General features: G+C 42.3%; 1 protein-coding gene across 2 annotated transcripts; it reads right to left on the bottom strand.

Moving 5' to 3' along the window:
• Positions 1-1,049: 1,049 nt before the first annotated feature.
• Positions 1,050-25,537, bottom strand: cenpe (centromere protein E). 2 transcript variants are annotated; one of them, XM_065963512.1, is made up of 57 exons: positions 25,392-25,537; positions 23,625-23,737; positions 23,421-23,510; positions 23,203-23,321; positions 22,628-22,747; positions 22,326-22,407; positions 21,880-21,947; positions 21,725-21,799; positions 21,577-21,628; positions 21,376-21,463; positions 21,078-21,207; positions 20,561-20,680; positions 20,302-20,454; positions 20,054-20,204; positions 19,878-19,971; positions 19,186-19,801; positions 19,030-19,086; positions 18,478-18,645; positions 18,291-18,365; positions 17,549-17,617; positions 17,051-17,182; positions 15,981-16,158; positions 15,719-15,873; positions 15,359-15,631; positions 14,974-15,120; positions 14,677-14,835; positions 14,460-14,567; positions 14,189-14,356; positions 13,941-14,093; positions 13,516-13,743; positions 12,486-12,740; positions 12,305-12,397; positions 11,636-11,719; positions 11,405-11,521; positions 11,196-11,312; positions 10,882-11,097; positions 10,030-10,116; positions 9,787-9,870; positions 9,499-9,660; positions 9,164-9,385; positions 8,738-8,821; positions 8,469-8,585; positions 8,099-8,386; positions 7,333-7,554; positions 7,180-7,254; positions 6,896-7,021; positions 6,631-6,801; positions 6,330-6,539; positions 5,331-5,525; positions 4,867-5,070; positions 4,243-4,419; positions 3,666-3,766; positions 3,417-3,514; positions 2,806-2,941; positions 2,348-2,715; positions 2,218-2,256; positions 1,050-1,259 (listed from the first exon to the last, which is right to left on the bottom strand). In XM_065963512.1, the coding sequence occupies exons 1-57, from the start codon at positions 25,445-25,447 to the stop codon at positions 1,180-1,182; spliced, it is 8,325 nt and encodes a 2,774-aa protein (XP_065819584.1). In that variant the 5' UTR covers positions 25,448-25,537; the 3' UTR covers positions 1,050-1,179. The 2 variants fall into 2 exon arrangements, with proteins under 2 accessions (XP_065819584.1, XP_065819585.1); XM_065963513.1 differs by lacking the exon at positions 2,218-2,256 and having other exon boundaries at positions 25,392-25,536.
• Positions 25,538-25,709: the final 172 nt, after the last annotated feature.

Below are 25,709 nucleotides of genomic sequence, written 5' to 3'. Positions count from 1 at the left end.
GGCTTTCTTTCCTAATAATTTACTTATATTTTAGTTTACTAATAATAAAGTGGTATTGGTTGATTATTCTATACATTTTCTTCATGTTAATTTGATATTTTCTTTTGCTAAAGTATTTTGTAGTTTGTTTTGTATTTGGGTAACACCATAGACACCTGAAGTTGTGTATTATCTGATATCTGTAGGCAGGTAGAGGACCTGTTGTGGACCTATTGTTTATTTCCAGTGCATGAGGCAGCAGGAGCCAAGATTTTCTATTCCTTTGTTTCCTTTTTGGAAAATAAACCATCAGAAACAAAGAACTCAACCTTAGCAATAACATAGGACTTGGTTTGCCTGCATACTCAATGTCCTCATATGTTTTTCCCAAAAAATAGCCGCTACAGATAAGGCAGTAATTGAGAGATACATGTATTATGGATCATTTATATCATTTGTGAATCTGAAAACTATACTTAGTATATGTATATATATATATAAATATATATATTTATTTTAAATGAAGTGATGCAGAACAGTAAAGGACGAGTGAGAGACATTACAACAGCAATACTATGTGGGGACAATGTGTTAACATTTAAAACGGCAAAAACAAGACAGAACAAAACTGAGCAGGAACTAATGACATATTGAAACATTGTATGTTGGAGGGCTGTGTGTGTGGTGTTTGTTTATAATGTGTTTTGCAATTGTAAAATTATATATTAGCATATTTTCTGAGCTATTTATTATGAAAGTTATAGTCAATAGGTTGTATCACTTACACTATCACAATAGGAGGTATTCTAAACGTTTAGATACCATCTAATCGACCTTTAGATAAGATCACATCCTAAAATTCAAAACATTTATAGGAAATATTAAAGGGGGGGTCTAGATATTATTCCTGAATATTTTTGAATGAGTGAAATGTGAGTGACGAATGTGTAATCAACTCTTCACTAAAAGTAGCTTCTGTAATTCAGAGCAGCATTACAAACCGGAAACATTACACTGCCATTGACTAACCGTTTCAAATATATAGGTATGTTAAAATAACAGTCAAAGAGTTTATTAAGAGATTTTTTTTATTTAAACTTAAAAGACAAACAGAAGGTTGGAATAAAGGAATTAGAGAAAAAGTAAAAGCTTGAAACATTAGAGATACATTTAAAGTTATTGCACGTTGTGTGAAACTCTTCACTGGGTCTTGCACATGTCCTCCTGCTTTGGAGACTGAGGCCACCACTCGTCCTTTCTGTCTGCAGACGCTCCCGCACCTGAAACACAACACATCACGTGTTCCAAAACGATAACATTATTGTTATTTTAACGATCGGTAGTATCAAAAAGTATCAAAGCTTCAAATAATTAAAGGTCACATATTACGGAAAACACACTTTACCATATTTGTCAAACTTTCATGTGTCCCTAGTCTGTCTACACCCCACAGTAATTAGAAAAGTCCATCCTCTTCGTCTTTTGCCTGCTCCACTTTTCAGAAAATGTGTGCTCAAACAGGCCGTTTGGAGATTTTCCCTTCATGACATCACAAAGGGCAGTAACCCCTCCCCTAGGTGGGTGACACTCCCACAGCTAGTTGTTTGTTCTGCCCTCTGAGTCTGCCGTCTCGCCGTAAACAATAGGACATGGAGCGAGAAAGCTTAGGCCACCCAAGCCCTTCTAGAGAGGGGGCGTGGTCAGACACAGCTCATTTAAATTTAAAGGTACAGACATAGAAACAGCCTCTTCTGAGCAGGGCTGAAATAGAGGGGTTTATAGACATGATCAAATACAGGATCAGAGTGGATTTAGAACAAGAAACTTCACACAAATGTTTTGAGGAGTTCTGAGACTGACTTAAACTTGTTGAAAAGGAAAATAATATGTGACCTTTAAGATCTTAGACACATTTTTACCAAAAGCTGCTGTGAGTAAAAGAGAGCGCACTGTCAATATTGCACAAATAAGATTGGCAACATTTGGGTATAGAAACATTGCCAACTTGTAGAATTAAGACAGTGTACAGGAGTTAGTCTGCAATTTTTGGTCATCGAAAAATGTATATTGAAATAGGTCCAGAGAACGTCTATTTTTGTTGTCAAGTATTTAATATAAGTGTAAAATTCTGGAATCATCCTGATTCAGGTTTTAAGGCTCAGTGTCAGACTAGTAGAGTCCCATCACCCCATGCTTCTGTTAGCACACCCTCAGTGAAACAGAAGTTACAACAGTTACCCTTCTCTTCAGCTGGTGAATCAGGAACATCGAACACCTCTGGTAAAACAAACAGCTCAGGTCTTTATAGCGTCAGGATTATCAGACCCACAACAGTACAGTTGTACAGTACAGTCCACTTCGAGCTTACCTGGAACAGTTCCCAGGCTGGAGTTATCAAAGAACTGTTTGGGACAGGTCCTGGAAAGGAGCTCAGTGCCTCCACCCACGTCAAAGAACCGGCTCTTAGGGGAGTCGAGCAGATGGACATTTGGAGAGTCCAGCTGCTTCATGGGAGACTCCAAAGGCTTCCTGGGAGAGTCCAAGACCTTCCTGGGAGTGATCAGAAACTTCTTGGGTGAGCTGTAGAAGGTGGAGGAGTCGGAGGTGACGGGGAGGCCTCTTTTGGTGGGGGTGCAGGGGGGTGAGGGCTTGTCTGCGTCGGTTCTGTTCTTGGCCTTCAGTTTGATGGCTCTGCTCTTCCACTTGCTGATCTCGGCCTGCTGGGCGGACACCAGGCTGACGGGACAGAGGGATGGATAAGATGTGAGATTAAATAAATAACACCACCCGTCAGCGCTGTTTCACCCTCAGACGGCTGCACCTCACCTCTCCAGCTCGGTTATTTTCATCTGCAGCTGCTTGACCTCCTCCTCCAGTTTGGTCGTCTCCTGCAGGATGCTGGTCTTGATGACGACTCCTCTGGGGTTTGTGAGTCTGGCATGAAGGTCCTCCCCCTGCAGGACTGAATTCAACAAGCCTACATTAGTGACAGTCTCCTCTTTAAGTGAGTAACAAATATTTTCAAGAACTACAAATGCTGGATTGATTTCACAGCCACTCCACTTGTCCTCCTCTCCCTTAAATACACGTTTTATTTACAGTTGTTATCAACAGATGTGATGATTCATCAGTAGCTGCACATACAACTGTGTAACCTGAGGTTAGTGAAAGTCTGAATTTATCGTAACAAACAAAAAAAACACTTAATTTAGCCAAGCAATGCTTCCTTAGCTACTCTTGGATGAATTAGCGCCAATTTAGCAGAGAAAGAAAAAGTATATATTTGAATATAGAAGAGACATTTTGCAAACAGTTCTGAAACTGTTGCCTGTCTGTCTTTTTGGCTCGTCATCTCCAGATACTACACTCTGTTTATTCAAGGAAAAAAATAACACCTTTCTCCAGAACAGTAACACAGACACACACTGTGAACTCACACGACTCCTCTCCCTGCTGCTGGGATTTCCTCAAAGTCTCCTTCAGCTTCCTCAGAGACTCTTCTTTCTCCTTCAGCAGCGTGGTCATCCTCTGGATCCTGACGAAAAACAGACAATCAGAGAAGGAGAAGAATAAATCCAGACATGTTTTTCTGATTTAGAAAGTATCAAGACGACTGAAACAGGGTTGCTGTACACTTCTATAATCAAATTAAGTTCCATGTTTGAAACAACACAAAATGCTCTTACTCTTGTTGATGCTTATCAGACGCTGAACTCAACTCCACCTCCATTTTAAATAATTCAGTCCGGAGTTTTTCCAGCTCAGCAGCACTGGGGTTGACATTTCTCTGAAACACAGACACAAATATCAGCTTACAAAGTTATTTTGAACAACAACAATAAACACCACACAAGACCAGAATACAGTGAGGTTGCGGTTTTCTATACAACGCCTTTAAATCAACACAATGTCAGGCACTTTAATGATCGATAGTGTTGAAAAGTATCAAATCCTTTAAGAAACTATGCTGCAAGTGAAAGAGGGAGAGCAATGTCTACATTGCACAAAAACCTTGGCAACATTTCAGTATCCACATTTAGACAGTGTGCTGGAGTTTTGTTCATTAAAAACAACAAATTACTAAATATCAGACGCACATCACTTCTATTTTTGTTGCCATTGTTTGACATCGCTAGATATTCACTAGAATCGTATCAAAGTTTAAAATTCAGATATTGTGACAACGTCAGGATGAAGTTGCTCATAGTTAATTCAAAGATGTGATCCACAGTCTGAGGATAACAGAAGCTGCTTCAGACCGACCTCCGACTCTCTCAGTTTGCTCCTCAGAGTTTGGATCATGTTCTCCTTCTCCTCCACCTGAGCACGGCTGTCCTGCAGCTCCGTCTGCAGGAGCTGTGTGGCCTCTTTGTGGTTGGACACCCTGTTGTTGGCTTTGATTTGAGCCTCCTCCAGCTGCTGTTTGTGTGCACACAGAGCCTGAAAACACAGAGACGCACCTGTCACCAACAAGAAGATTCACGGTTTCTCAGATCTGCTACACATTACATGTCACTGCTGTGCATAGGAACAGGTGAGGGAGAAATCTTTCCCTTGATAATACTACATCCCTCTCTCAATACTGAGCCTTAAACTAAGAGGTTTCAACTGAAGATGTAAATCTTTAAAACAGTTGACAGATCTAAAGTTACTCTAACAACAGCAAATGGTTTCAGGACTGATTAATATAAATCAGGTGCTGTACACTGAGTACTCTGTGTAGCAGGACAGTGGACTTAAGACTGTGTGAAATAGTAACCAGTGCCCTAAGATTTAATTTGTAAACTCTTGGACGGATTTGAAAAAATGTGCATTTTTATTGAACATCCCAGTGAGCACTAGCCGTCAAATTGATTTTGACATTACGTGCACACCGTACACACATACTTTGATTCTTTCCTCTGTTTCCTGGAGCTGAAGACAGAGCTGTTTGTTGTCTTTCATCAGAGACAGCTCTGTCTTCAGAGGAGCGCCCTCTAGTGGCTGCAGCAGTGTTGACCTTCTGCTTCTCTCCTCTTGGAGCCGAGTGTCTGTCTGAGTCTGCAGCAGCTTCATCTCCTTGAACAGACTGTTGTGTTCATCGATGATGCCCTGCAGGAAAGAAGCAATGTCACATTTATACACTGTGGGGAAACTGGTAGCAAGGTGGTCAATCTTTCATTTTTTTTTTTTAATACCATGTGTTTAATGATCACAGTATGGAAAAGCACTGAAGCTTTAAAATAAAACTACATCTTTTTTGTAAGACAGGTGTGTAGGAGAGTAATAAGTCCATCAAAAAGTGCAATAAACTCCTGCACATCGTCTAAATTGCACAACAACATTGCAGATATGGGAGTTGGAGTTATTACCTTCAGAGTGGTCTTCCTGCTGCGAGACAGAGCTGATCTGGTGTCCAGCTCTCGGCTCAGGAAGGAGTCCAGCTTGCTGGTGCTGGTTAACTTCAGCTGCTCCTTGAACCTCGCCCGCTCTCTTTTCTCAGTGGACACCTCACTGGAGTACATCTTAATGTTCTCCAACAGCTTCTCCGAAACACACTCCATTTTCTGCACAACAAACAGACATCATAGAGGTAAATACCTACTCTTCTTAGGAGCTCTTTCACTAATTGTTAATTTGGTTAAGAATCTCTGAGATCCTCCAGGAAGAAACAGCTGCTTGATCTTTTTATGAGTTCAGTATGCAAGTAAGTTTTATCACAATAAGACCATAGAGGAGCAAAAACAAACCCCCATAAAACATGTCAAATGGAAACTACAGTTTTGGACTCATCTTGAGGGGTTTTAAAACAGATGTGTTGTCTGCAGGGTTTGTCCTGCATATAATATTACAGGTGGCTGCCCCCAACCCTCGTCAAAGTCTGAAAGTTGTTTTCATTAAAAACACTAGTTTTACAAAGGCAGCACTCAGTGAATTTATCATGACTAACAAAAATCCCGCAAACTCAGCTGTACCGCTGACTGATTATTCCAACAGCATTCAGGAAACAGTGCCAGTGTCCTTGTCATGCACTTAGATTACACCGATCATTTTCTTTTTGACTGTTCTGCCTTTATTAGATATGATGGCTGAAGAGAGACAGGAAATGATGGCATGAGAGAGAGAGAGAGAGAGAGAGGGAAGGAGAGAGGGGATGACATGAAGCAAAGGGCAGAGGTCGGATTTGAACCCACAGCCGCTGCAAAGCTGGTTACAAATTCTATTATGAAGATACATAGAAACAAGGCGCTAATGGAGATCTGTTCATGTTGTTAGCTTTTTTTTAGTAGTCCACTAAAACAGGTCAACAGAGGACACAGGTTTGGACATACTGTTATTGGCCATTGAGACAACGTTTAAGAACAGCTCACCTGCAGGTAGAGGTTCCTCTTGTCCAGCAGCTCGCTCAGTCTCTGTTCCCACATGGAGTTAAAGTCCTCGTCTTTCACAGAGAAGCTGGGGGCCTGAGCTCTGCACAGCAACACGTCCTGCAGGCGTCTCTCCTCGTAAACATCGAGATCTTTCCTCACCAGCTCCTCAAACAGAGTCCTGTAGCCCTGCGCACTCACCTGCACGTGATCCTGAGGGGGCAGATAGCAGGGCGTTGATGTTATTACCTGATCCTTAGAGAGCTTTGATATATTTCAGATTTACATAAATGTTCATATTTACAATGATCTCTCCCAGAGTCTGCGCCGCCTGCAGTTCAACCTGACAAAAGGCTTCGTTGGCGGGTTTTGGCAGGGGGGTGAGCGATTCCTGCACGGTCGGGGCCAAACCCAGAGCTGTGGAGTTAAATTTGGAGCACGCCTCGATGAAGTTCTGCAACTTTCTGAACGCTTCCTGCAGAGACACAAGTTCAGCAAGATCTGAGTTGTGCTTAAATTTAATGTTTGCCTCTCAGCTGATGACTAAATAAAAAAAATTGTAAAGTTACCTGAAGCTGATCAGCAGAGTCCTGCAGCTGTGATTCTGCACTCTCTTTGACTCCTCTGCTGCTCTGATCCAAACCGCTCAGCTGCTCTTTGAGGGCGGAGATGGTTTCGTTCGCTTCAGTGAGCAGCTGAAAGACAAGCGAGCAAAACCATCATCACTAAATCTTCTGAAAACTGAGGAGTGAAACCGATAGCTCAAGAGTGATGACAAAAAAAGAATAAGGCCTATCTTCTTAAATTGTGACTTTTACTTTCTGACTCTGACATTTCATGATTTTGAACGTACCTTCTGTTGCAGTTCGGCCTCCCTCTCTTCTCTCTCAGCCTCCTGCCTGCTCAGCTGCTCCTGCAGGGACAAGATCTGAAAGGGGAAAAGACTATTAGTAACATGGAAACAAAGTTAAGCCCAAAAGCATTCTGTATCTAGAGATGCAGGTACCATCTCCATTCTGTCCTCCATGGTCTGTGTGAGTTGCTGCTTCTCCTGCCTCACAGCCTCCAGAGTCTCCTGCAGCTGATCTCTGTCCTTGCTGAGAGACGTCACTCTGTGCTGCAGCTTCTCCAACTCCTCACTGTGAGTCTGAGAGTCGGCTGTCCTCTTACACAGCAGAGCGTCTCTCTCTGATACAACACTCTGCAGCTGCTCACTTACAGTCTTTATCTGTGGGGTACAAAAAGATCATTTTTTAATCTCTAAATAGTTTAAACTACATATATACTGTACCAATGGCTTTCATGTGTAAGACACAATATATGAAGCCTAACCAGATGTTCTTTTTTAAGCAGCATCTTTGAGGAAATTGTGGTTGACCTCAGAGTTTTCTAACTGCAGGGATCAGGGTCTAGATTCTAGGTCCCCATTAATAAATGTCAGATAAGTAGGGCTGGAAGGAGTCTGACGAGATGTCTTGCCACAAGATCTCTCAATATGTAAAACACTAGAATATTTCTTGCCAGGTTGAAAACTAACTTGGGATATCAGTATATAAACAAAAGTGTCAGCCAACATGACAGACTCTGATGTTGAACTGAAAATTACAATCCAAGATGCCAAATATTGATTGAAAGACTTTCTATTGTTACTGTTGATCTCTTCAATGATTTGCCTTTTGAGAGGTCGGCTGACTTTTTTTCGACTGCTCTTTGCAGGCCTAAAGAGTGAAAACGGGACATTTTAGAAGTAAATCTCTCTGAAAGACACAAACCTCCTCCTGCAGTGTCTCCATCCTGTCCTCCATGGTCTGTGTGAGCTGCTGCTTCTCCTGCCTCACAGCCTCCAGAGTCTCCTGCAGCTGATCTCTGTCCTCGCTGAGAGACGTCACTCTGTGCTGCAGCTTCTCCATGTCCTCCGAGGAGCTCAGACAGCTGGTCTCCAACTCTGTCATCACAGCGTCCCTCTCTGCGTGAGCAACCGTGAGCTTCTCTGACAGAGTCTTCACCTGTTTGTCTCTCTCTGCGGAAACACTCTGCAGCTCCTCTGTTAGTGTCCTCACCTGAGAAGAGAGGATCAGTCAGAGGAAAACTCCTTCTCTGGAAGCTAGTTGTTGTTTTTTTTTATAACAAACTGACACTCACCTGTTGATCTAGAGCGTCATCCTTCTCCTGAAACTCTCTCTCCAGGTTGCCGTTGACTCGTTTTTGTTCTTGCAGCTTCTCTTGGACTGATTCTAGGAGGTCTTGAGCTGTTGAAGCCTAAAAGTCAAATGTCAGCTTTTGTCAGACTCAAACACACAACATTTAGGAGTTTAGAACAATAATCTGAACGAAATAAATGTAGTAATTTCTCAAAGTTTTAGGTTTCAGCTCAGATTGACTCCGTGATGATGATTGTTTTTTTTTCGCACCATGTTGATGTTCTGCTGCAGATCGTCTTCCAGCTGTTTCTTCTGCTCCATCAGAGTCTGCAGAGTCATGTTCAGCTGGGCTACCTGTAGAAGAAAATATGGATTAATTCTAACTTTCTGTCATCAAATGGGAAACAGACAACGTGCACCTGCAATGTGTAACATAAGAGCTGGAAAGGTGGAACAGCTCTGCATGTCTGAGTGTGTACGTTTGTTGTGCCCCTTTATTATGAAATGCAATCAGAAAGTGGCACAAAGGTGTTTAACTCTAACTCTATATTTAAACAACTACCGGTACATTATATCTTTTTTCTTTCTTCTTTCAAAGCACTTTGATGCAAAACAATTAACTATTGTTTCTTTCACAAATCTAGTCATTTTAAAATAACTATTGTTCTATATCTGAGGTAAATGACAGGCACAAACCTCCTCCTGCAGGGTCTCCATCTCCTCCCTGAGCTGCTGCTTCTCCTGCCTCACAGCCTCCAGAGTCTCCTGCAGCTGATATCTGTCCTCGCTGAGAGACGTCACTCTGTGCTGCAGCTTCTCCATCTCCTCACTGTGAGTCTGAGAGTCGGCCGTCCGCTCACGCAGCAGAGCGTCTCTCTCTGATTCAGCGCTCTGCAGCTGCTCGGTCACACTCTGAACCTGAAGGAAAGAAAGGGCGTTGTAAACATTGTGAGTTACATGATCTATTAAGGAAGCAACAGCAGGTTTATTTTGTGTGACCTGTTTAATAAATTGATCAAAATGTGTCAAACCTTGTTTTGGAGCTGCTGTATCTGCAGCGTTGCCTCTCCATCGTTCCTCTCGCTTTGTTTGCCCTCCAGCTCCGTCTTCTCCTTCCTCATCACGTTGATCTCTTCCTGCAGGACTCTGATCTTCTCCTGGGAAACTCTCAGCTCCTCCTGGTTCTCGATCATCTGGAAGACATCACCAATTAATTTTTTTTTTATAAGAGCTGCAAACAAACAGTACATTCACTTATCTGTGACATACTTTTTAAGCAAAGAATAGTCAGTGATTGAAAAACAATTATCTTAACTCACCAGTTCTACATTTTCCTGGAGGTCAGACTTCAGCTGGCTCACCTCCTGCTCGGCCCTCGACAGATGTTCCTCCAGCTGTTGGATCTGAATCACAGACAGCGACAGTTTTAGTCTCATTCTCTCATGAGGAAAAAGAGGATCGTCACAGGGACAATATAACCGGTATCCTAAATCGTGAAGTTGAAAAGTAAAAGATGCAGATGAGGGGTGAAAATTTGCTAAGAGGAGAAGATGTGATCTGACCTGCAGGAGTTGTTGAGCTTCCTGTTCTTCTCTCAGTGACCGAGGCTCAGAGCTGAGCTGCTGCTGCTGCTGTAACTCACTCTGCAGCTAAACACAGAGAGAGAGAGAGAGAGAGAGAGAGAGAGAGAGAGAGAGAGAGAGAGAGAAGGAACACATAAAAATGAGATCTCTGCAAGATTGTATCTACTCTCTTGCGTGATCACAGTCAGCATGCATTTGTTGACAAGCAGAGGGGTGTTGTTAGAAACCAAAGAAGACTGCCAAGGCGCAGTAATATTGCTAGATGATGCGCAAACATGACTCTACATCTACAGCCTGATGTTGAGACAACTTTTTGGTGTAGATGGATTTATTTATTTGGATCAAACCTGACACATAAGTTGGGTTAAATGACTTTCTGCACCCAGTTGAGCTGCTAAGCATGAAGCAACGATGACACTGATAATGATACAGCATAACGTTACGTCTCAATCTGTTCTTAATAATATCTGCAGGGATGTTCACTCTGCTCCTTGCTCGCTCACTCCCTCTCTACCATTCTCTTCTTAGCTTCATCTGTCACCGTCCTCTTCTTCTTTTAGCCTCAGCCGTTGTATCAAACAGAACAGAGATGGGCTAACTGGCTAGTGCCGTAAAGCCGTACACACCTCTGGCTAGAGAACTGCAGCCTGCTGCCAAACTAACATAGTTCTATGAGCAGGCAGCAGGAGCAATCTATGGATGTGTGAAAGACGACATTTCCCCTGCTAAAAGTTGTTTAGCTTCGTGATTCCTCTTAAGGAAGAAAAGTAACATTGTTGCTTTATATGTGCAGTGTCTGTAAACACTTGCCTAGTGTCAGCATTAACGTACCATCTCCATTCTTTCCTCCATCTCCTCCCTGAGCTGCTGCTTCTCCTGCCTCAGAGCATCCAGAGTCTCCTGCAGCTGATCTCTGTCCTCGCTGAGAGACGTCACTCTGTGCTGCAGCTCCTCCTCCGAGGAGTTAAGACAACTCGTCTCCTTCTCTGACATCACGGCGTCCCTCTCTGCTCGAGCCACCGTGAGCTGCTCTGAAAGAGTCTTCGTCTGTGGGTGAAAGATTTTTTCAAACAACACTCATGAGATGTTTGTAATGAAGGATGTCTTAACTAACAGCTGTTTTTTTAATTAAAGTTAGAACTCACCTGTTGCTCTAAGTCGGATTCCTTCTGCTCACAGAGTTTCATCAGATTGGAGTTATTTTGTTTCTCCTGCTGGAGCTCATCTTCCAGAGAACGCAGACGACACTCAGCCTCTGACACCTGATAATGAGAGAGCATCAAACAGATACAGTCTTCATGAAAAGGGACACTTACTTATACGTCTTTAGTGAGATATGTAATGAGAAACAGACCTGTTGTTCTAGTTGAGCTTGTCCCTCACGGCTCGAACTTTCCAGGTCGTTGTTTCTTTGATTCTGCTCCTGAAGCTGCTGTTGAAGTGACTCTAAACGACTCTGTGTCTCTGCAGCCTGAAAATTCAGACAAAAAGTTGCAGATTATCGACTGATCTATTATTAACGTATTAATATGAGAGGTAGAATACAGAGAAGTCACTTTGGCATCAAAAAAACAATTTCTCTCACCGTCTCCACATTTCTCCGCAGCTCTTCTTCCAGGCGACTCTTCTCCTCGCTGACGGTCTGAAGTGCAGCCTGAAGTTGTTCTGTCTGGGGGGCGGGATGAAACTTTTATTGAAACTCATAGATTTGCTTCTTCTCATGTATGATAGATAAAGTATGTCAAATTTCATGAGATTGTAGCATGTTAACAACAGTTACATTGCTAAAAAATAACATCCCAAACAAGAAGAAGAAGAAAAGAGAAACAGAGAGAGAATAAAGGAGGGCGGGGGGTCACTTATGGTGATATAGATGCTGTGCTTTATGTTTCTGCTTAAAGCTATTGAGAGGGAAGAGTTGCAAGCCTGTCAAAATAACCTCAAAGGGTCCCAGACTGTTTTGGTTGCTCCTCAAAAAACATCATCATGGGGCTCAGATGGCTTAGTGGTCACACCCAATGTACAAAGGCTATAGCCGTTCAAGCGGACAGCCCGGATTCAAGTCAAACCTGTGGCTCCTTTTACCGGATGTCATTCCCCCACTCCTTCTCTCTTGCTTGTTTCCTACTCAGTCCACTGTCATATCAAAAAGCCCCCATTATACATCCTAAAAGACCGTCATCATGTCTGAAAGCTGCGATGCATCTCAGATGTGTGATGTTGATCGTTGTCAGACTGGATGAACGTTTCCTACCTCTTGCTGAAGTTGTGTCACTCTCTCATCGTGTGTCTGCAGGTCTGAGCTCAGTGTTTGTGGCTGGTTTAACCCGCTATGAGCTAATGCCACCTGTGAAAGAGAAACCATCCGTTTATTATTTGTTTCTTTCAATGCAGACAAAAATGACAAATATTTAGAAGAACCAGTGTCAACATACCATCTCCATTCTTTCCTCCATCTCCTCCCTGAGCTGCTGCTTCTCCTGTCTCACAGCCTCCAGAGTCTCCTGCAGCTGATCTCTGTCCTCGCTGAGAGACGTCACTCTATGCTGCAGCTTCTCCATCTCCTCCCTGAGCTGCTGCTTCTCCATCTCCATCTCCTCCTCCGAGCTCTGACAGCTCGTCTCCTTCTTTGACAGCAGAGTTTCTCTCTCTGACACAACACTCTGCAGCTGCTCTGTTAGTGTTTTCATCTGTTGGGTAAAAAGAATCATTCTTAATCTAAACTTCGTATATACTTGTTAGGATTTATCTTATGTGTGCAGCCCTGTAAGGATGCTATTAAAGCAGCCTTTTTAGCTCAAACGTTCCTCAGGCACCGTTAAACTTCAATACAGATCTGCAGCTTTTATCTTTCCCACAAATGGAAACAGCTGCTGACAACAGACTGAATATGGATTTGTTATGTTTGTGGGAAAGTGTAAATCTTTAACTTTCAAAATGGTAATAATGTCCCTCATATGTCATTGGAAAACTGATCTTTGTGGTCGGAGCGGTTCAAAGCGTGTCCAATCAGCGCTCTGGTTATGTTATAAGTGACTGACAGTTACAATGTGCTCTATAAATGCAAGACCATCTTCTACCTTCTTATTAATCATTAATAAGAAATCAATCTTTGGATACGTAAATAACCCTGTACAATCCCCCGCTTGAAACTTTCAGTCTTCCAAAGAGTGCCCTCTTTGGTTTCCTCGTTCTTTCGCATCTCTTCCAACTTCTTGTCCTTCTCCTTGAACTTCTCGTTCACGGCTGCCATTAGTGCTTATTAATCATTCAAACATGTTTGCAATTTATAAAACAGGTGCAATAGGTGCATAGAAAGCAAAAGTGCCTTTTAAAGAATGAAACTGTATTGATGTAACCTCCAGAGAGGTTGGATGACACTTAACTTTATGAATTAATATTCCTACTATAATAATTCTGGTATTGGGACAACCCTTGAAGAAAAGCTCTCTGACAGACACAAACCTCCTCCTGCAGGGTCTCCATCCTGCCCTCACTCTCCTCTCTGAGCTGCTGCTTCTCCTGCCTCAGAGTATCCAGAGTGTCCTGCAGCTGATCTCTGTCCTCGCTGAGAGACGTCACTCTGTGCTGCAGCTTCTCCATCTCCTCAGTCTGAGAGTCGGCCGTCCTCTCACGCAGCAGAGCGTCTCTCTCTGATTCAACGCTCTGCAGCTGCTCTGATAGTGTCATCATCTGTGGAAATGTAAACACTTCTAGTGAGACATTTCTTGACTTCGGGCTGCTTTGGACTTCTACTTGTGTTGCCCTCTTCGAACCAGATATCAATATTGTTAGATTTTTACATGAATAGTAACAAAGTTTAATAAATCTGGTATCGTGAAAATTCTAGTAAATATGTGGTTTTCCTCTTTATCCTCAGACTCTCTTACTCGTGTTTGCAGCTCCTCCAGCTGTGCACTCGTGTCAGATGGATCAGGCCCGTCCTGTTTGGATGTTCGTGCAGACTGCAGCTGTTTAATCATCTCCTTCTGCTCATTGTTTCTCTCCAGAGCCGTCCTCAGCTCGTCCTGATTCTCTATCGTCTGTTTAGCCAAGAAAGGATTACAATTTGACCTGACGTGCAGGGAAATAAAAAGCATTTTAAAAGTGTTGACAGAGTAGTGAGATATCAACTCACCATCTCCACGTTTTCCTGCAGGTCCATCCTGAGCTGATCTCTCTCGGCGGTGAGCGTGGAGACAGCAGACAGCAGCTTCTCCGTCTCCTCTGAAGACGTCTGAGCTGCGGACGGCAGAGTCTCTTTCTCCGCTCGCACGCGCTCAAGCTCCTCTGACAGACTCTGCATCTGTTGAGAAAGATTTTCAAACAACAGTCTAGCAGTTTCAGCACTGAGAGGGGAAAAAAAGACATCAAGGATAAGAAAACTGCTTCACATATATTCAACTCACCTGTTCCCTTAAATCAGACTCCTTATGCTCGTACAGTTTCTCCAGATCTGACCTCTGCTCCTGGAGCTCGTTTTGAAGAGACTGAAGAAGAAGTTGCGTCTCTGCAGCCTGAAAATGACGTAACACATTGAGTAGGAAGGCTTACTAAAGTTAAAGACAACATAAATTAACAGATAAAACCAGATATGTTGTAATTTGGTCAAAAGCAGCATCTCACCATGTCCACATGTTTCTGCAGGTCGGCCTTGAGCTGGTCTCTCTCTGCAGCCACAGTGAAGAGCTTGTTCTCCGTCTCCGCTGAAGGCTGAGCTCCAGCACACAGGGAGGCGTCTGTCTCTGCTCGGACAACCCGGAGCTCTTCAGTCAGCTGGTTCAGCTGCAACAGTACAAATAAACTTGTTTCCACCTACTATTATTATTTACATATCCATCATATTTAACACAAGAAAACATAGAAAAAAGAAGACACAGTAAGAGATGTCAAATAAATGCAGCTATAAGGAGATTACAGTACTTGTTCTTGGAGTTCTTTGCTGATCTCCTCTTCGGTCATCTTGGAAACTTCACTGTCAGCGAGCTTCTCCTCCAAATCCTTCACCAGCTGCTGCATGTCGTTCAGTTTCTCTGTCAGCGATTCTCTCTGCTCTTCACTCTCCGTCAGCTACAAAAGAAATATAACCATGATTAAACCTGAATACAGTCCTTTACTACCAAGAACCAACCTATGCTGAAGAGCCCGATCATTTACTTACACTAATGTACGCTGATCAAATTCAGATCAGAAACATTGAAATGTCGGTTGTGTATTTTTTAATTTGACCTTCCTTTGTACTGTCTGGACTAACTTTACTACAGATCGGATCAGGCAGCAGTGTAATTTTTAGTTTTCCTCAGCCCACCTTTGAGAGTTCCTCCTGGACGGCAGAGTTGAGCTGACTCTTCTCGGCCTCGGAGTTCTCCAGGGTTTGACGCAGCAACTCCACCTGCTCCTTCACCTGCTCCTCTCTCAGCGCTGCATCGCTCAGCTCTGCTCGGACCGTCAGGATCTCCTCCTGGCTCATCTGCAGGGCGTCTCTGAGCTGCAGAGCCTCCTCCTGACTCTGAGCCTGAGCCGAGATCAGACTGTCCCTGTGAGTCTGAGCGGCACACAGCTCCTCCGTCAGCTCACACACCTTATGAAAACAGAAAGAACGACACCACATGATTGGATCTCATGTCTGTGATAAGATCTGCACGTAAAGGATGTTCGGAGGGCTGACCTGCTGCGTCAGATTGTCCACTTTGTCTTGAAGAGTCTGTATTGAAGCGAGCTCGTCCAGCTGAGCTCTGAGGGCTTCCTCCGCCTCACGAGACACCGCCAGCTCTCTGTTCAGGCTGGCCACGGTTCTCTCCAGCTCCACGCTGTCAATCAGATCTACAGACAGAGAAAATCCCACATCTGAATCTGCACACTTAAGAGTCCTTTAACCAAAACCCAACCATCAGAAAGGCCACTCAGGAACCAGATACACTTAAACTCACTCTTTGGGACTTTTCCATCCAGCAGCGTGGTGAGCTTTGTGTTCTCGTCAAACACGACGTTCAGTTCTTTCTGCAGATCGCTCTGCATCTGTCTGTAGCGAGACTTCTCCTTCTCCAGCTGAAAGCGCAGGCTGTTCACCTCGGCCTCCATGTTCTCATGGTTTGTGGTCAGAGTCACCTGGAGAGGAGCGCAGGAAAAAATGCATTAAATAAAAGATACAAATATGTGTCTTTTTAGGAATAAATAGAAGATTCTGGACAGAAGTCAAACGAGGTGATCTGATGAAGTTTAGGAAATAAGTCTGTGTGAACACAAACAGAGCCAGAATGAAAAAAGGTTAGTCCTAAGCAAAGTCAAGGTGTTGATCTTAGAAATGTCTGACACTGAATCACTGAGGGGAAAAAAATGAAAACAGCAGAGCATCATGTGGAAACACACTAAAATAAATTCAAAAGTCTTTTAAATTATATTCTAGAGATTTAACGATGATACCAGAATTTTAAACCTTTAGTAAATAAAAAAACAAAAAAAACAGCTGTGTCGGTCTGTGCATTTTTCACTGGTCTCACAATTATCCTGTCAACGACTCGATTTCACTTCAATATCTCGATGCATGATGATGGGTTGCATCCTTAGTTTTCTAATATAAAAGCACATGGCTACTTTTTCAACAATGAAGACAAGCAGTCAGATAAATATAAACTCCTTTTTTTATGATTTAGGAAAGTGCTTTTAATGGATAATTTCTTGTTTGTAATGAACTCCTGCACACTAACTAAATTGTACAAATACGTTGCCAAAGTTTTGGCCATGAAGTTTTGAAAAGGGACCCTTTTTATTTCCTCAGTTTTGGATTTTTATATTGAAAATATGTTCATTATTGATCTTTAAGAGTCGCCAAAACAAGAGGAACATCAAACATGTATTTGATCAGATTTAAAGTGAAGAGGTTGTTCATTGGTAACAGCGCCCCCTCTCTCTCTTCATCGATATATCATTAAATAAAAGTGTTTTATGCTTGATAGAATTATAGTTCACAGAATTAATTTTGTGTTTTGACTCCACTCACGTTGGATTCCTCCAGAGCGATGTTCTCGCTGCGCAGGTGAGCCCACTCCTTCTTCGTGTCTCTGCTGAGCCCCTCGGCGTCGTCCAGAGAGCGCCGAAGTTTCGCCACCTCAAGCACCAAATCCTTACCACTCTGCAGGGGAGAGGCAAAAATGTTCAATACTGTGATACTTTCAATGCTTGTTTTAAAATAATATAATCTCAGTTATTACTATGATTGTTGGTGTAATCATGCAGAAACGTACAGAAGATTAAAAGACAAACAAATAACTTGAGTCATATTCTTAACCGAGCGCTGCCATGAGCAACATTTGGATCAAACACGGTCCACTATAGCCTTGTTGCAGTTGTAAACACAATCTGCCTCGTTCCGATAAAGCACTCAGTCTAATGACAGATTAAAGGTTTTTGTTCACTGAAGCTTGCAGAGCAAAAAACGGCATCAGTGGACACATGCCGTTAAAATGTTTAAGAGGAAAAAGAAAGAACTCTCACGTACCATACTTTGGAGTTCCTCTACAAAGTCACTTTTCTTCTTCAGCTCCTCAGACAAAACGTCTAGTTTGTTCTAGGACAGCAGACACGTAAAGAATATTTAACAAACAGCTTTTCACATCTGATTTGTTGCAATACATGAAGACACAAGGATTTGAATGACAACCTTTTGTTTCTACTGAAGATGTCAAAACGAGTTTAAATCAATTTTAAACCAAGATATGAGAGTAGATATTACTGTGGGTCATATGTGTCTATTCTATGTTAATGTTTGTTATCATTGGATTGTTCTGCCTCGCTGGGATTGAGGCTGTTTTTGTGGTTGCATGTGTCTCTGAATGCGGAAGCTGACACGCCCCCTTCACTCCCGACGGGGGTCCGGCCTGCTTGATAAATAACAGCGTCAGGATGAATTCTGAGACGTTTTGTGACCTCGTAGGGCTGCTCTTCATACAATCACAGTTATGTCATATATCCTAATCACGATTATTTTTGATTGATTTTAAGTTCACGATTATTTATTGATTTTTACAACACAGATAAATGCAATCACATGCATTAACACTCAAACTTGTCTGTTTATGGATCATCATCAGGAGTAAGGAAAGAAAGAGAGGGTCACTTTTTATGTCGCGCCCAGTTTCCCCTCGGCCGGTTTGAGTGCAAACAGTTGAAACTGAACTGTACTTTGTGGTTTTTGGTCCTGCAATGAACCGCAGGAGGACCCTGTCAGCGAGTCATCTCACCTGCAGCTCCTGACACTGCACTTCAGAGGCTTGGACCGCCTCCTTCAAGCTGGAGATTTCATTCTGCAGCTCGTTCTGTAAGAGCACAAAGAAAACACAAAGTCAAAAATCAGCATTATAACTCAACTGTATATGGATTGGGCGTTGTATCAGCGAGATGGAATCTGAAAATGATCAACAAGTTTACCTCTTGCTCCTTCCTGAACTCCTCCTCCAGACTCTTGAACTCATCCGTCTCTCGTCTCTCCTCCAGCTCCTTCCATATAGCAGCTTTCTCGGTCTCCAGACTCTCGGTCTGCTCGATGAACATCCCCAGCTCCTGCTTCAGGTAGCCCAGCTCTGCAGCCATCACGTCCTGCAGACATACAAGTTCATCCAATCAAACGGCTACAAGCATCACTTGAAATAATTAACCGAATGGAGACAATCAGGGTTTTAACATTAACAGAGTTTTAACCTAAGGGAAGCTGATGGCTTTTTTAACTTCATCCAATTGCATCAAAACGACGTACAGCATGGTCGATCTACTCAGTCTAATAATCCCACAGGAAAAATGTGCACATTGTTTTTTTTACATAGAATATTGATGTACTTTTTTGTAATAAATTCAGAATTGTTTTATGTGTTTACTGAGAATTCTCATGTAGCAATAACAATAAAACTGATTATTTTTTGCAGGTTTACAGTGTCCTCAGTGTTGTGATATAAGCCAGAGTCACATCAATCCTTTAAGGATTACCTTCTCGGTTGCCAGGTGTTCACACAGCTGGACGGTCTCTGCGAACTCCCGTCTCATCTGGAAAACAAAATGTGAGCATTAGTCTTGAAACAGCAAGCACAACTAAAAACGTGAACTGTATCTAAAAGGTTGTAGTCTGAAACAAACTCAGCTCACCTGGTCATCAGAGTCACTCGAAGTGTGGCTCTGCTCCTCCAGCTGCCTCTCCAGGTCAGCCACTCTCACCTCCAGCATCTCCACGTTCTCCAGAGCCTCCTGCTTCTGCTGGTTCTCCGCCTGCAGCTGCTGCTCCAACTCCGACACCCCGCCATCTGATGTCTCCACCTCTGTCATGGCTTCCTCTTTCTGCTGGTTCTCCGTCTGCAGCTGCTGCTCCAGCTCCGACACTTTGTCATCTAGTGTCTCCACCTTCATCATGACTTCCCCTTTCTGCTGGTTCTCCGTCTGCAGCTGCTGCTCCAGCTCCGACACTTTGTCATCTAGTGTCTCCACCTTCATCATGGCTTCCCCTTTCTGCTGGTTTTCCGTCTGCAGCTGCTGCTCCAGCTCTGACACTTTGTCATCTAGTGTCTCCACCTTCATCATGGCTTCCCCTTTCTGCTGGTTTTCCATCTGCAGCTGCTGCTCCAGCTCCGACACTTTGTCATCTAATGTCTCCACCTTCATCATGGCTTCCTCTTTCTGCTGAATCTCCATCTCCAGCTGCATCTCCAGGTGAGACACTTTGCTCGAAAGCTCCCGCATCCGGTCCGGAGATACAAAGTCTTTGGGACTAGAAAAAAGATGAAATACACAGATTAATGATGTGTTTGAATACAGAACATTAAAAGCTAAAGAGAGATATTCACCTGTCTCCAAAGCTCCGAACAGTCACAGAGCTCTGATTGAGCTCTATGTCTTCTGGAAGATCCTCAGGAATCCCCCAATGAAAATCCTCGTCGTCTGTGGAAATATATTCATTCCATTATCTATTTGATAGTGCAGCTTCTTTTCAACTCATTTTAATGTGTGAGCTCCTCCGTACCTCCTGCCATCTCACTCAGGTAGGAGCGCTCTGCTTTCCTCTTCCCGGAAAAAGGTTCTGCAAAGCTGAGCTCAGACATTCCTCCTTCAAACGCAGACGGATGAGCGAGTCGGAGCATCTTTCCTCCCCACGTGACTCTGCGTTTAGGCCTCTTAAAAAAAAAAAAAAAAAGGACACAAATCATTTTAACCATACTAATGAAGACAAAGATATACGATATCTCCAGCTTTATTCTTTTTCATGTTTACCTTTGGAGCAGAGATCTGATTGGAGCTGGTGACGAGCAGCTGGGTCAGGTTTCTGATCCGGTCCTCTTGTTCTCTCTGGAGCTGATCTTTCTCTTGGAGCAGCTGGGAGAGAAAGTCCTTCTCTGTGGCTGTGGTCTGTGTGACCGAAGAAACCTGCAGAGGGGGAGGTGTCACGCATTAGTGTTAGTGGGAGGAAGAGCAGCCTGCCTTGTTCAGTGACGCGCCAAGAAATGACCAAAAACAGAAGGATCAGACTTGCCTCGTTAAGCCGGCGCTTCAGGTCTACGATTTCGTTGCGGTACCTTTTGAGCAGAGCTCCGTCATCGGAGACCTCCGTCACATGAGGGTCATTCTTCATCTTCTTTGCCGTGCTGGCAAACTGGTACAAAAATGAACATCATCTACTTTAGTTTCTCATGTTTTCATCTCTCAGCAAGGTGGCACCACCATCTGTTTCCTTTTTTTAAACCAAAGCTCTGAGACGGAGAGAAGCCGTGTTCTGTTCAAACTCACAGGTCTACAAATACTGACGCTACTCAAGTTGTTTCGTCTTCCCATAAATAGACATAAACTATGTTTATGTCTGTCCGTTTGTCTTAACTGCATTTTATAAAAGGCTTTGAATTTAATTTTTGCAGATTTTGATCTTGCAAAAATGAACTGGAGAAAGGAGAAAGACTTACAAATGAATATTCAAACACGATAATAGAATATTAAATTGTTGGTGTAGAGGCGAGTGAAGGTGTGCGAGGCAGAAATCTGATTATTTCTCCCACCTGCAGCGTGCTGAGGGTCTCCTCCAGAGTGACGGGAGTTATGGTGCAGATGATGACCGTTTTGGCGTTTCCACCCAACGAGTTCTGCAGGATGCGGGTCAGCTTACTGTCTCTGTAGTTTGTGAATCCCCTGAAGAAAGAGAACGACACTGAGCACCCTAAAGTAATGATCAACACGCTTTTTGTGCCATTCGTTTACTTAGACCCTAAAATACATGCGAAAAGACCCAGACTGAAAAACATCCAGACTTCCTGAAAATAAATGTGAAAGTTTTTGCATTCTTTGCTTTTTACTTACTTCTGGCTTTCATCAGTCAGTTTCTTGATCACCTGGCCGAGTGTGAACAGACTGCGGTTGATGTTGCAGCCTTCTTTAAAGCGGGCACCTAAGGCGTCAGAAAAGAAGATTACTAAAACTCTGTATACTGCATTTAGTTGATGCTTGACACGGTCTGAACTCCAGAGACTTTAAACTGTCCGTGGCTTCACACCAGCTTACCTTCAGCTCCTGTTTGACTCGCTCGTTCAGATCCAGCCAGATCTACCAAATTCTACAAGATGAAGCAGCACATAAATTAAGACACCAAATGAATAACGACAACACAAACAGCAACACGCACGCAAAGATGAAGAGAAAATCAGCTCACCAAATGAGACACAATAATGGCTCCATCAGCGTTTTCACCAGACGCAGGGTCGCTCCTTTCTCTACTTTCCAGGATCTAAAAGAAAGAATAAATCATCAGAGATCCAGATTTTTCCCAGAATCCTCCATGTTCTCGAGTGCTGTGAAGTTACTAACCATTCTGAAAATGGTGTGTGAGCGGCTGCTGCGCTGGTTCATCTTCGTCTTTCCGTAGTGACGGTTCTCTGCAGAGGTAAAGTGGGAACAAATTGAGCTGAATGTGCAATGTCTGGATTAACTGTTTTTCAGTTTCTGTGTGTGAACTATTTTAAAATCCCATATTCTCCTCATGTTCATCTATCACGTTGTCAGTCAGGGAAACCTATAGAAGAGCTTTGCATGATTTGTATCTCAAAAAACATATTTTTTAATCTAAAACTGGCGTCAGTAAAAACCATCATTTCAGCCTCAGGTGTTCTGAGGATGCTCCACAGTTCCCTCAGCGAGCTTTTTAGAGTCCGGTTTTAGTGGTATTTACGCACAATGTTTTACTCTTTCTAACAGCATGTAAACAAGCCGAGTGTGGAGGTAACTGTTGTGTTTAAAATAAACTCTGATCTTACTTTCTCCTTTCCTGATCCAGGACAGAGCTTGTGAAGGATTCGTTACTAGTTCTTCAGTCAGATCGGCCACATAGATGTTTTTCTGCATAGAGTGAAGGAAGAAATACACAGATTAAAAAAAAAAAAAAGTACATCTTTTCAGGGTTTCTGGCTTTCAGTGGAGCTACACTTTGAGTCTTTTACTTTATAAGTGACCGCTTTATTTGTAAATAAGAAGTGTGAGAAATTCTTGGTTCTAGTTTGTCTTGCATAATGCGATGGACTGACTTGGATCAGCCAAAACATGCTGAACTTTGACGTACGTTGATTGTCTCTCTGACTTCCAGAGGTTTCCTCTTCCAGCTGTCCACCAGCAGATCCGACACAGTTTCGTTGTAGATCTCCATGTAAGAAACTCGCAGCAGGAACTCCTTCTTTGGAAACTTTGGGAAAAAAGAGAAAACGCATGTGTTAGAATTAACATCCTCACTCATGTCTTAAAAATGTCTGATACTATTCAATGCCATGGATTATAAAACGATACGATCTCTTTTGTGATGATCGATGGTATCAGAAAGTTCAGAAGCTTTAAAAAGCTTCAGCTCTTCAGTCATATTTTTAACCAAAAGCTGCTGAGAGCTAAAGAGACAGTCCCGTCTAATTATCACAAATACTTGTACATTTGTGTTGAGACAGTGTGCAGGAGATTTTTTTTCTTATTTTGAAAATTAAAAACAAGAAACTACCTCGGGCCTGGGTGCCTAAGACATCTATATGTTGTATTTTTGTTGCTGTGGTGTTTAAACTTGATTGACCTAAATCTAAATAATGTTATCAGGACAACCCTAATCTTCACAAAACCACAGACTGCAGCTTGTTTTAAACATGTGATTCTTACATTTTTAATGGTTTGAAAGACATCTTCCACAGCCAGAGGGATCACACCAGGAGTGCCGTTACTCCCCATCATGGTGAAAGTCTTTCCTGAAGACGTCTGCCCGTAAGCAAATATGGTTCCTGAAGTCGCAGAGTGGGAAAAGAGAGAATATATAAACACCATGCAGCTACAGTAAGAAGAACATGTAATTTACTCACTGTATACATGCCATTACTTACCATTGTACCCTTCAACAGTGGAAACAACCAGAGGCTTTGCAATGTTCTGGTACAGCTGATTGGTTGTTTCTTGAGCAGTGAACACTCGGTCTGTGAACAGAGGAGGAGGAGAGTCTTTCACAGTGACTATAATAAACAGAAAATTCAACTAAGTAATTCAAACATGTCTCTTAATCCCTAAACATCATGGTGCAAAAAAAATACCAAAACTGAAGCTCTTTGTGGAATTCCCATCATCGATTTGATGGATTGATTTCTTATCGGCTTTCCAAAACAGATGGGCGGGCTCTGCGCTTTCCGAAGCGGCACTTTCTTCCCTGAAACAAAGACACACACACAACAAAAAATACTACTATATTAAGATGAATTGGCCCCTCAACACCCTCTTGGGGCGGCAGCAGCTCAGTCTGAAGACTCCAGAATGTCCCGGGTTTATGTTCCCAGTACAGATCAACCTATGGAAAATGGTCTCGATGCTGAAGAGGTGCCAGTTGTTGCATTGCCGGACATCTCTCCATTAGTGCATATCTCCGTACATTAAATAGTCATGGATGTTCAGTACTTGAGCTGGGGAAATTTTAAAGTCTACAAAAGCAACATGCAGATTCTGTTACATGAACTTGCACCGTTTAAAAGATGGCGCCACCACCATACTTTATTTCCAAGTTAAATCAACCTCTTTCTGCTGGAACTGCAGTTGTTGACTATTCTGGACAATAAAAGGTTCAAATCTACATTTGTGTTAAATATTAATGTAATTAAACCCCACACACTGGTGATGGGGAGAAGGATGATACAGAAACTGTTGAACATTATGGACAATAACATGCATCCCTTACACAATCTCGTGTGTGAACAAAAGAGTGTTTATAGTGGGAGGCTACGACAGCTAAGCTGAAAAAAGGACAGATTTAAAAATACTTTTTTACCTACTGCAATTGCACTTTATAACGACTCCCCTTTAAGTAAGGACAGAAGACATTTAAACTTTAGCCTGAGTTGCATATATCATATATCAAACTGTATTGTGGGCTCATGTTTTTTTGTATGGGTGGGATATGTTTGTATATATGTATTGTGTTGTGTGTTTGTATGTATGCTGGCTGCTGGAATACCTAACTTTCCGTGCTGGGATGAATAAAGTATATCTTATCTTATCATCTATCATCAAAAGAACCATCCTTTAAAAGATGCATCCCACCAGAAAATAAAGCCGATAAATAGTCACAAGACATGAATGTTTGAACTATTATCACCTGTCATTCAAAAATATGTATTTAACATCATCTATCATATCAAATAGGTTCATCCTATAATAGATATAATTATCCCAAAATAGCCATCAGATGATCGTAAAGCTGTTAAGATTATCACAATACATCTCTGTTTAAATAAATGGGATCAAACATTTACCCTGTTTTAACTACATTTCTGCAATTTCAATGTGACATTCACTGAGTTTTAAGCTTGTGTATTGTCTTTAACATGAATTCTGGGTGTGGTTTTTAAAGAAGCCATTTACAGGTTTCCATCACACCCACAAAAATGTTTTGTTTTTATATCCTTCATGCGTCTTTAAGTAAAATCTTTCTGTGGGGAATTAATAACAAATAAAACGACGTAAAAAGCGCAAAACTGCAACAATTAAAACAACACACAATGTTGTTATCGAAAATCAAACTCTAACTGAAGACCATCTGTGTCGCCTTTCGGTTTTAAAACTCAGAAAAAAGTGATTATTTGTATTTATGATATTAAAACTTTAATATTTGACGTTAACGTCACTTTTACGTCTATGACTCCACAGAGACCATACACCTTACAGGTAACGCAATAATACAAAATAATAAGTCCGAACACACATAATGTACATTTTAAAAGGTAATAGTGTCTATAATGTGAAACAATAATAAACTACATTAAGTAAATAACATCAGAAAAGCTAGCAACAAACGGTTGGCTCAAACTTACCTCTCTATTAGTGGACGGACTCGTACACACACCTTTACCGCCGACTCCTGCGTCATTTTGTCTTTTTTTATATTTAGACACTAAATATAAAACTAAAACGCCCTTTTAAACATTTTCATTCGTATTAAAAATGGCTAAGTTTGAAAACGCCGCAACCGCACAACGAGTGACCTGCTTCGAAAATTTAAAATTGAACCTCTTTGTTTTGATTGGTGGACGTCATTGGGCGGACGGATCCATTTGGGGCGGGGGGAGCTGAAACAGTAGTACGCCAATATTTTATCTATTTTATATCAAATCTATCTCTTTTGTATTTTG

This window comes from Labrus bergylta, chromosome 15 (genome assembly GCF_963930695.1).
Source record: "Labrus bergylta chromosome 15, fLabBer1.1, whole genome shotgun sequence".
Lineage (NCBI taxonomy): Eukaryota > Metazoa > Chordata > Actinopteri > Labriformes > Labridae > Labrus > Labrus bergylta.
This window is presented reverse-complemented; position numbering and strand designations above follow the sequence as displayed.

Coding starts and splice junctions, on each gene's coding strand:
- cenpe (XM_065963512.1), bottom strand. CDS start 25,447: ATGACGCAGGAGTCGGCGGTAAAGGTGTGTGTACGAGTCCGTCCACTA. Junction 2,716..2,805: donor AAAATAACCGAGCTGGAGAG/GTGAGGTGCAGC, acceptor CTGTCCCGTCAG/CCTGGTGTCCGCCCAGCAGG. Junction 2,257..2,347: donor CAGCCTGGGAACTGTTCCAG/GTAAGCTCGAAG, acceptor TTGTTTTACCAG/AGGTGTTCGATGTTCCTGAT.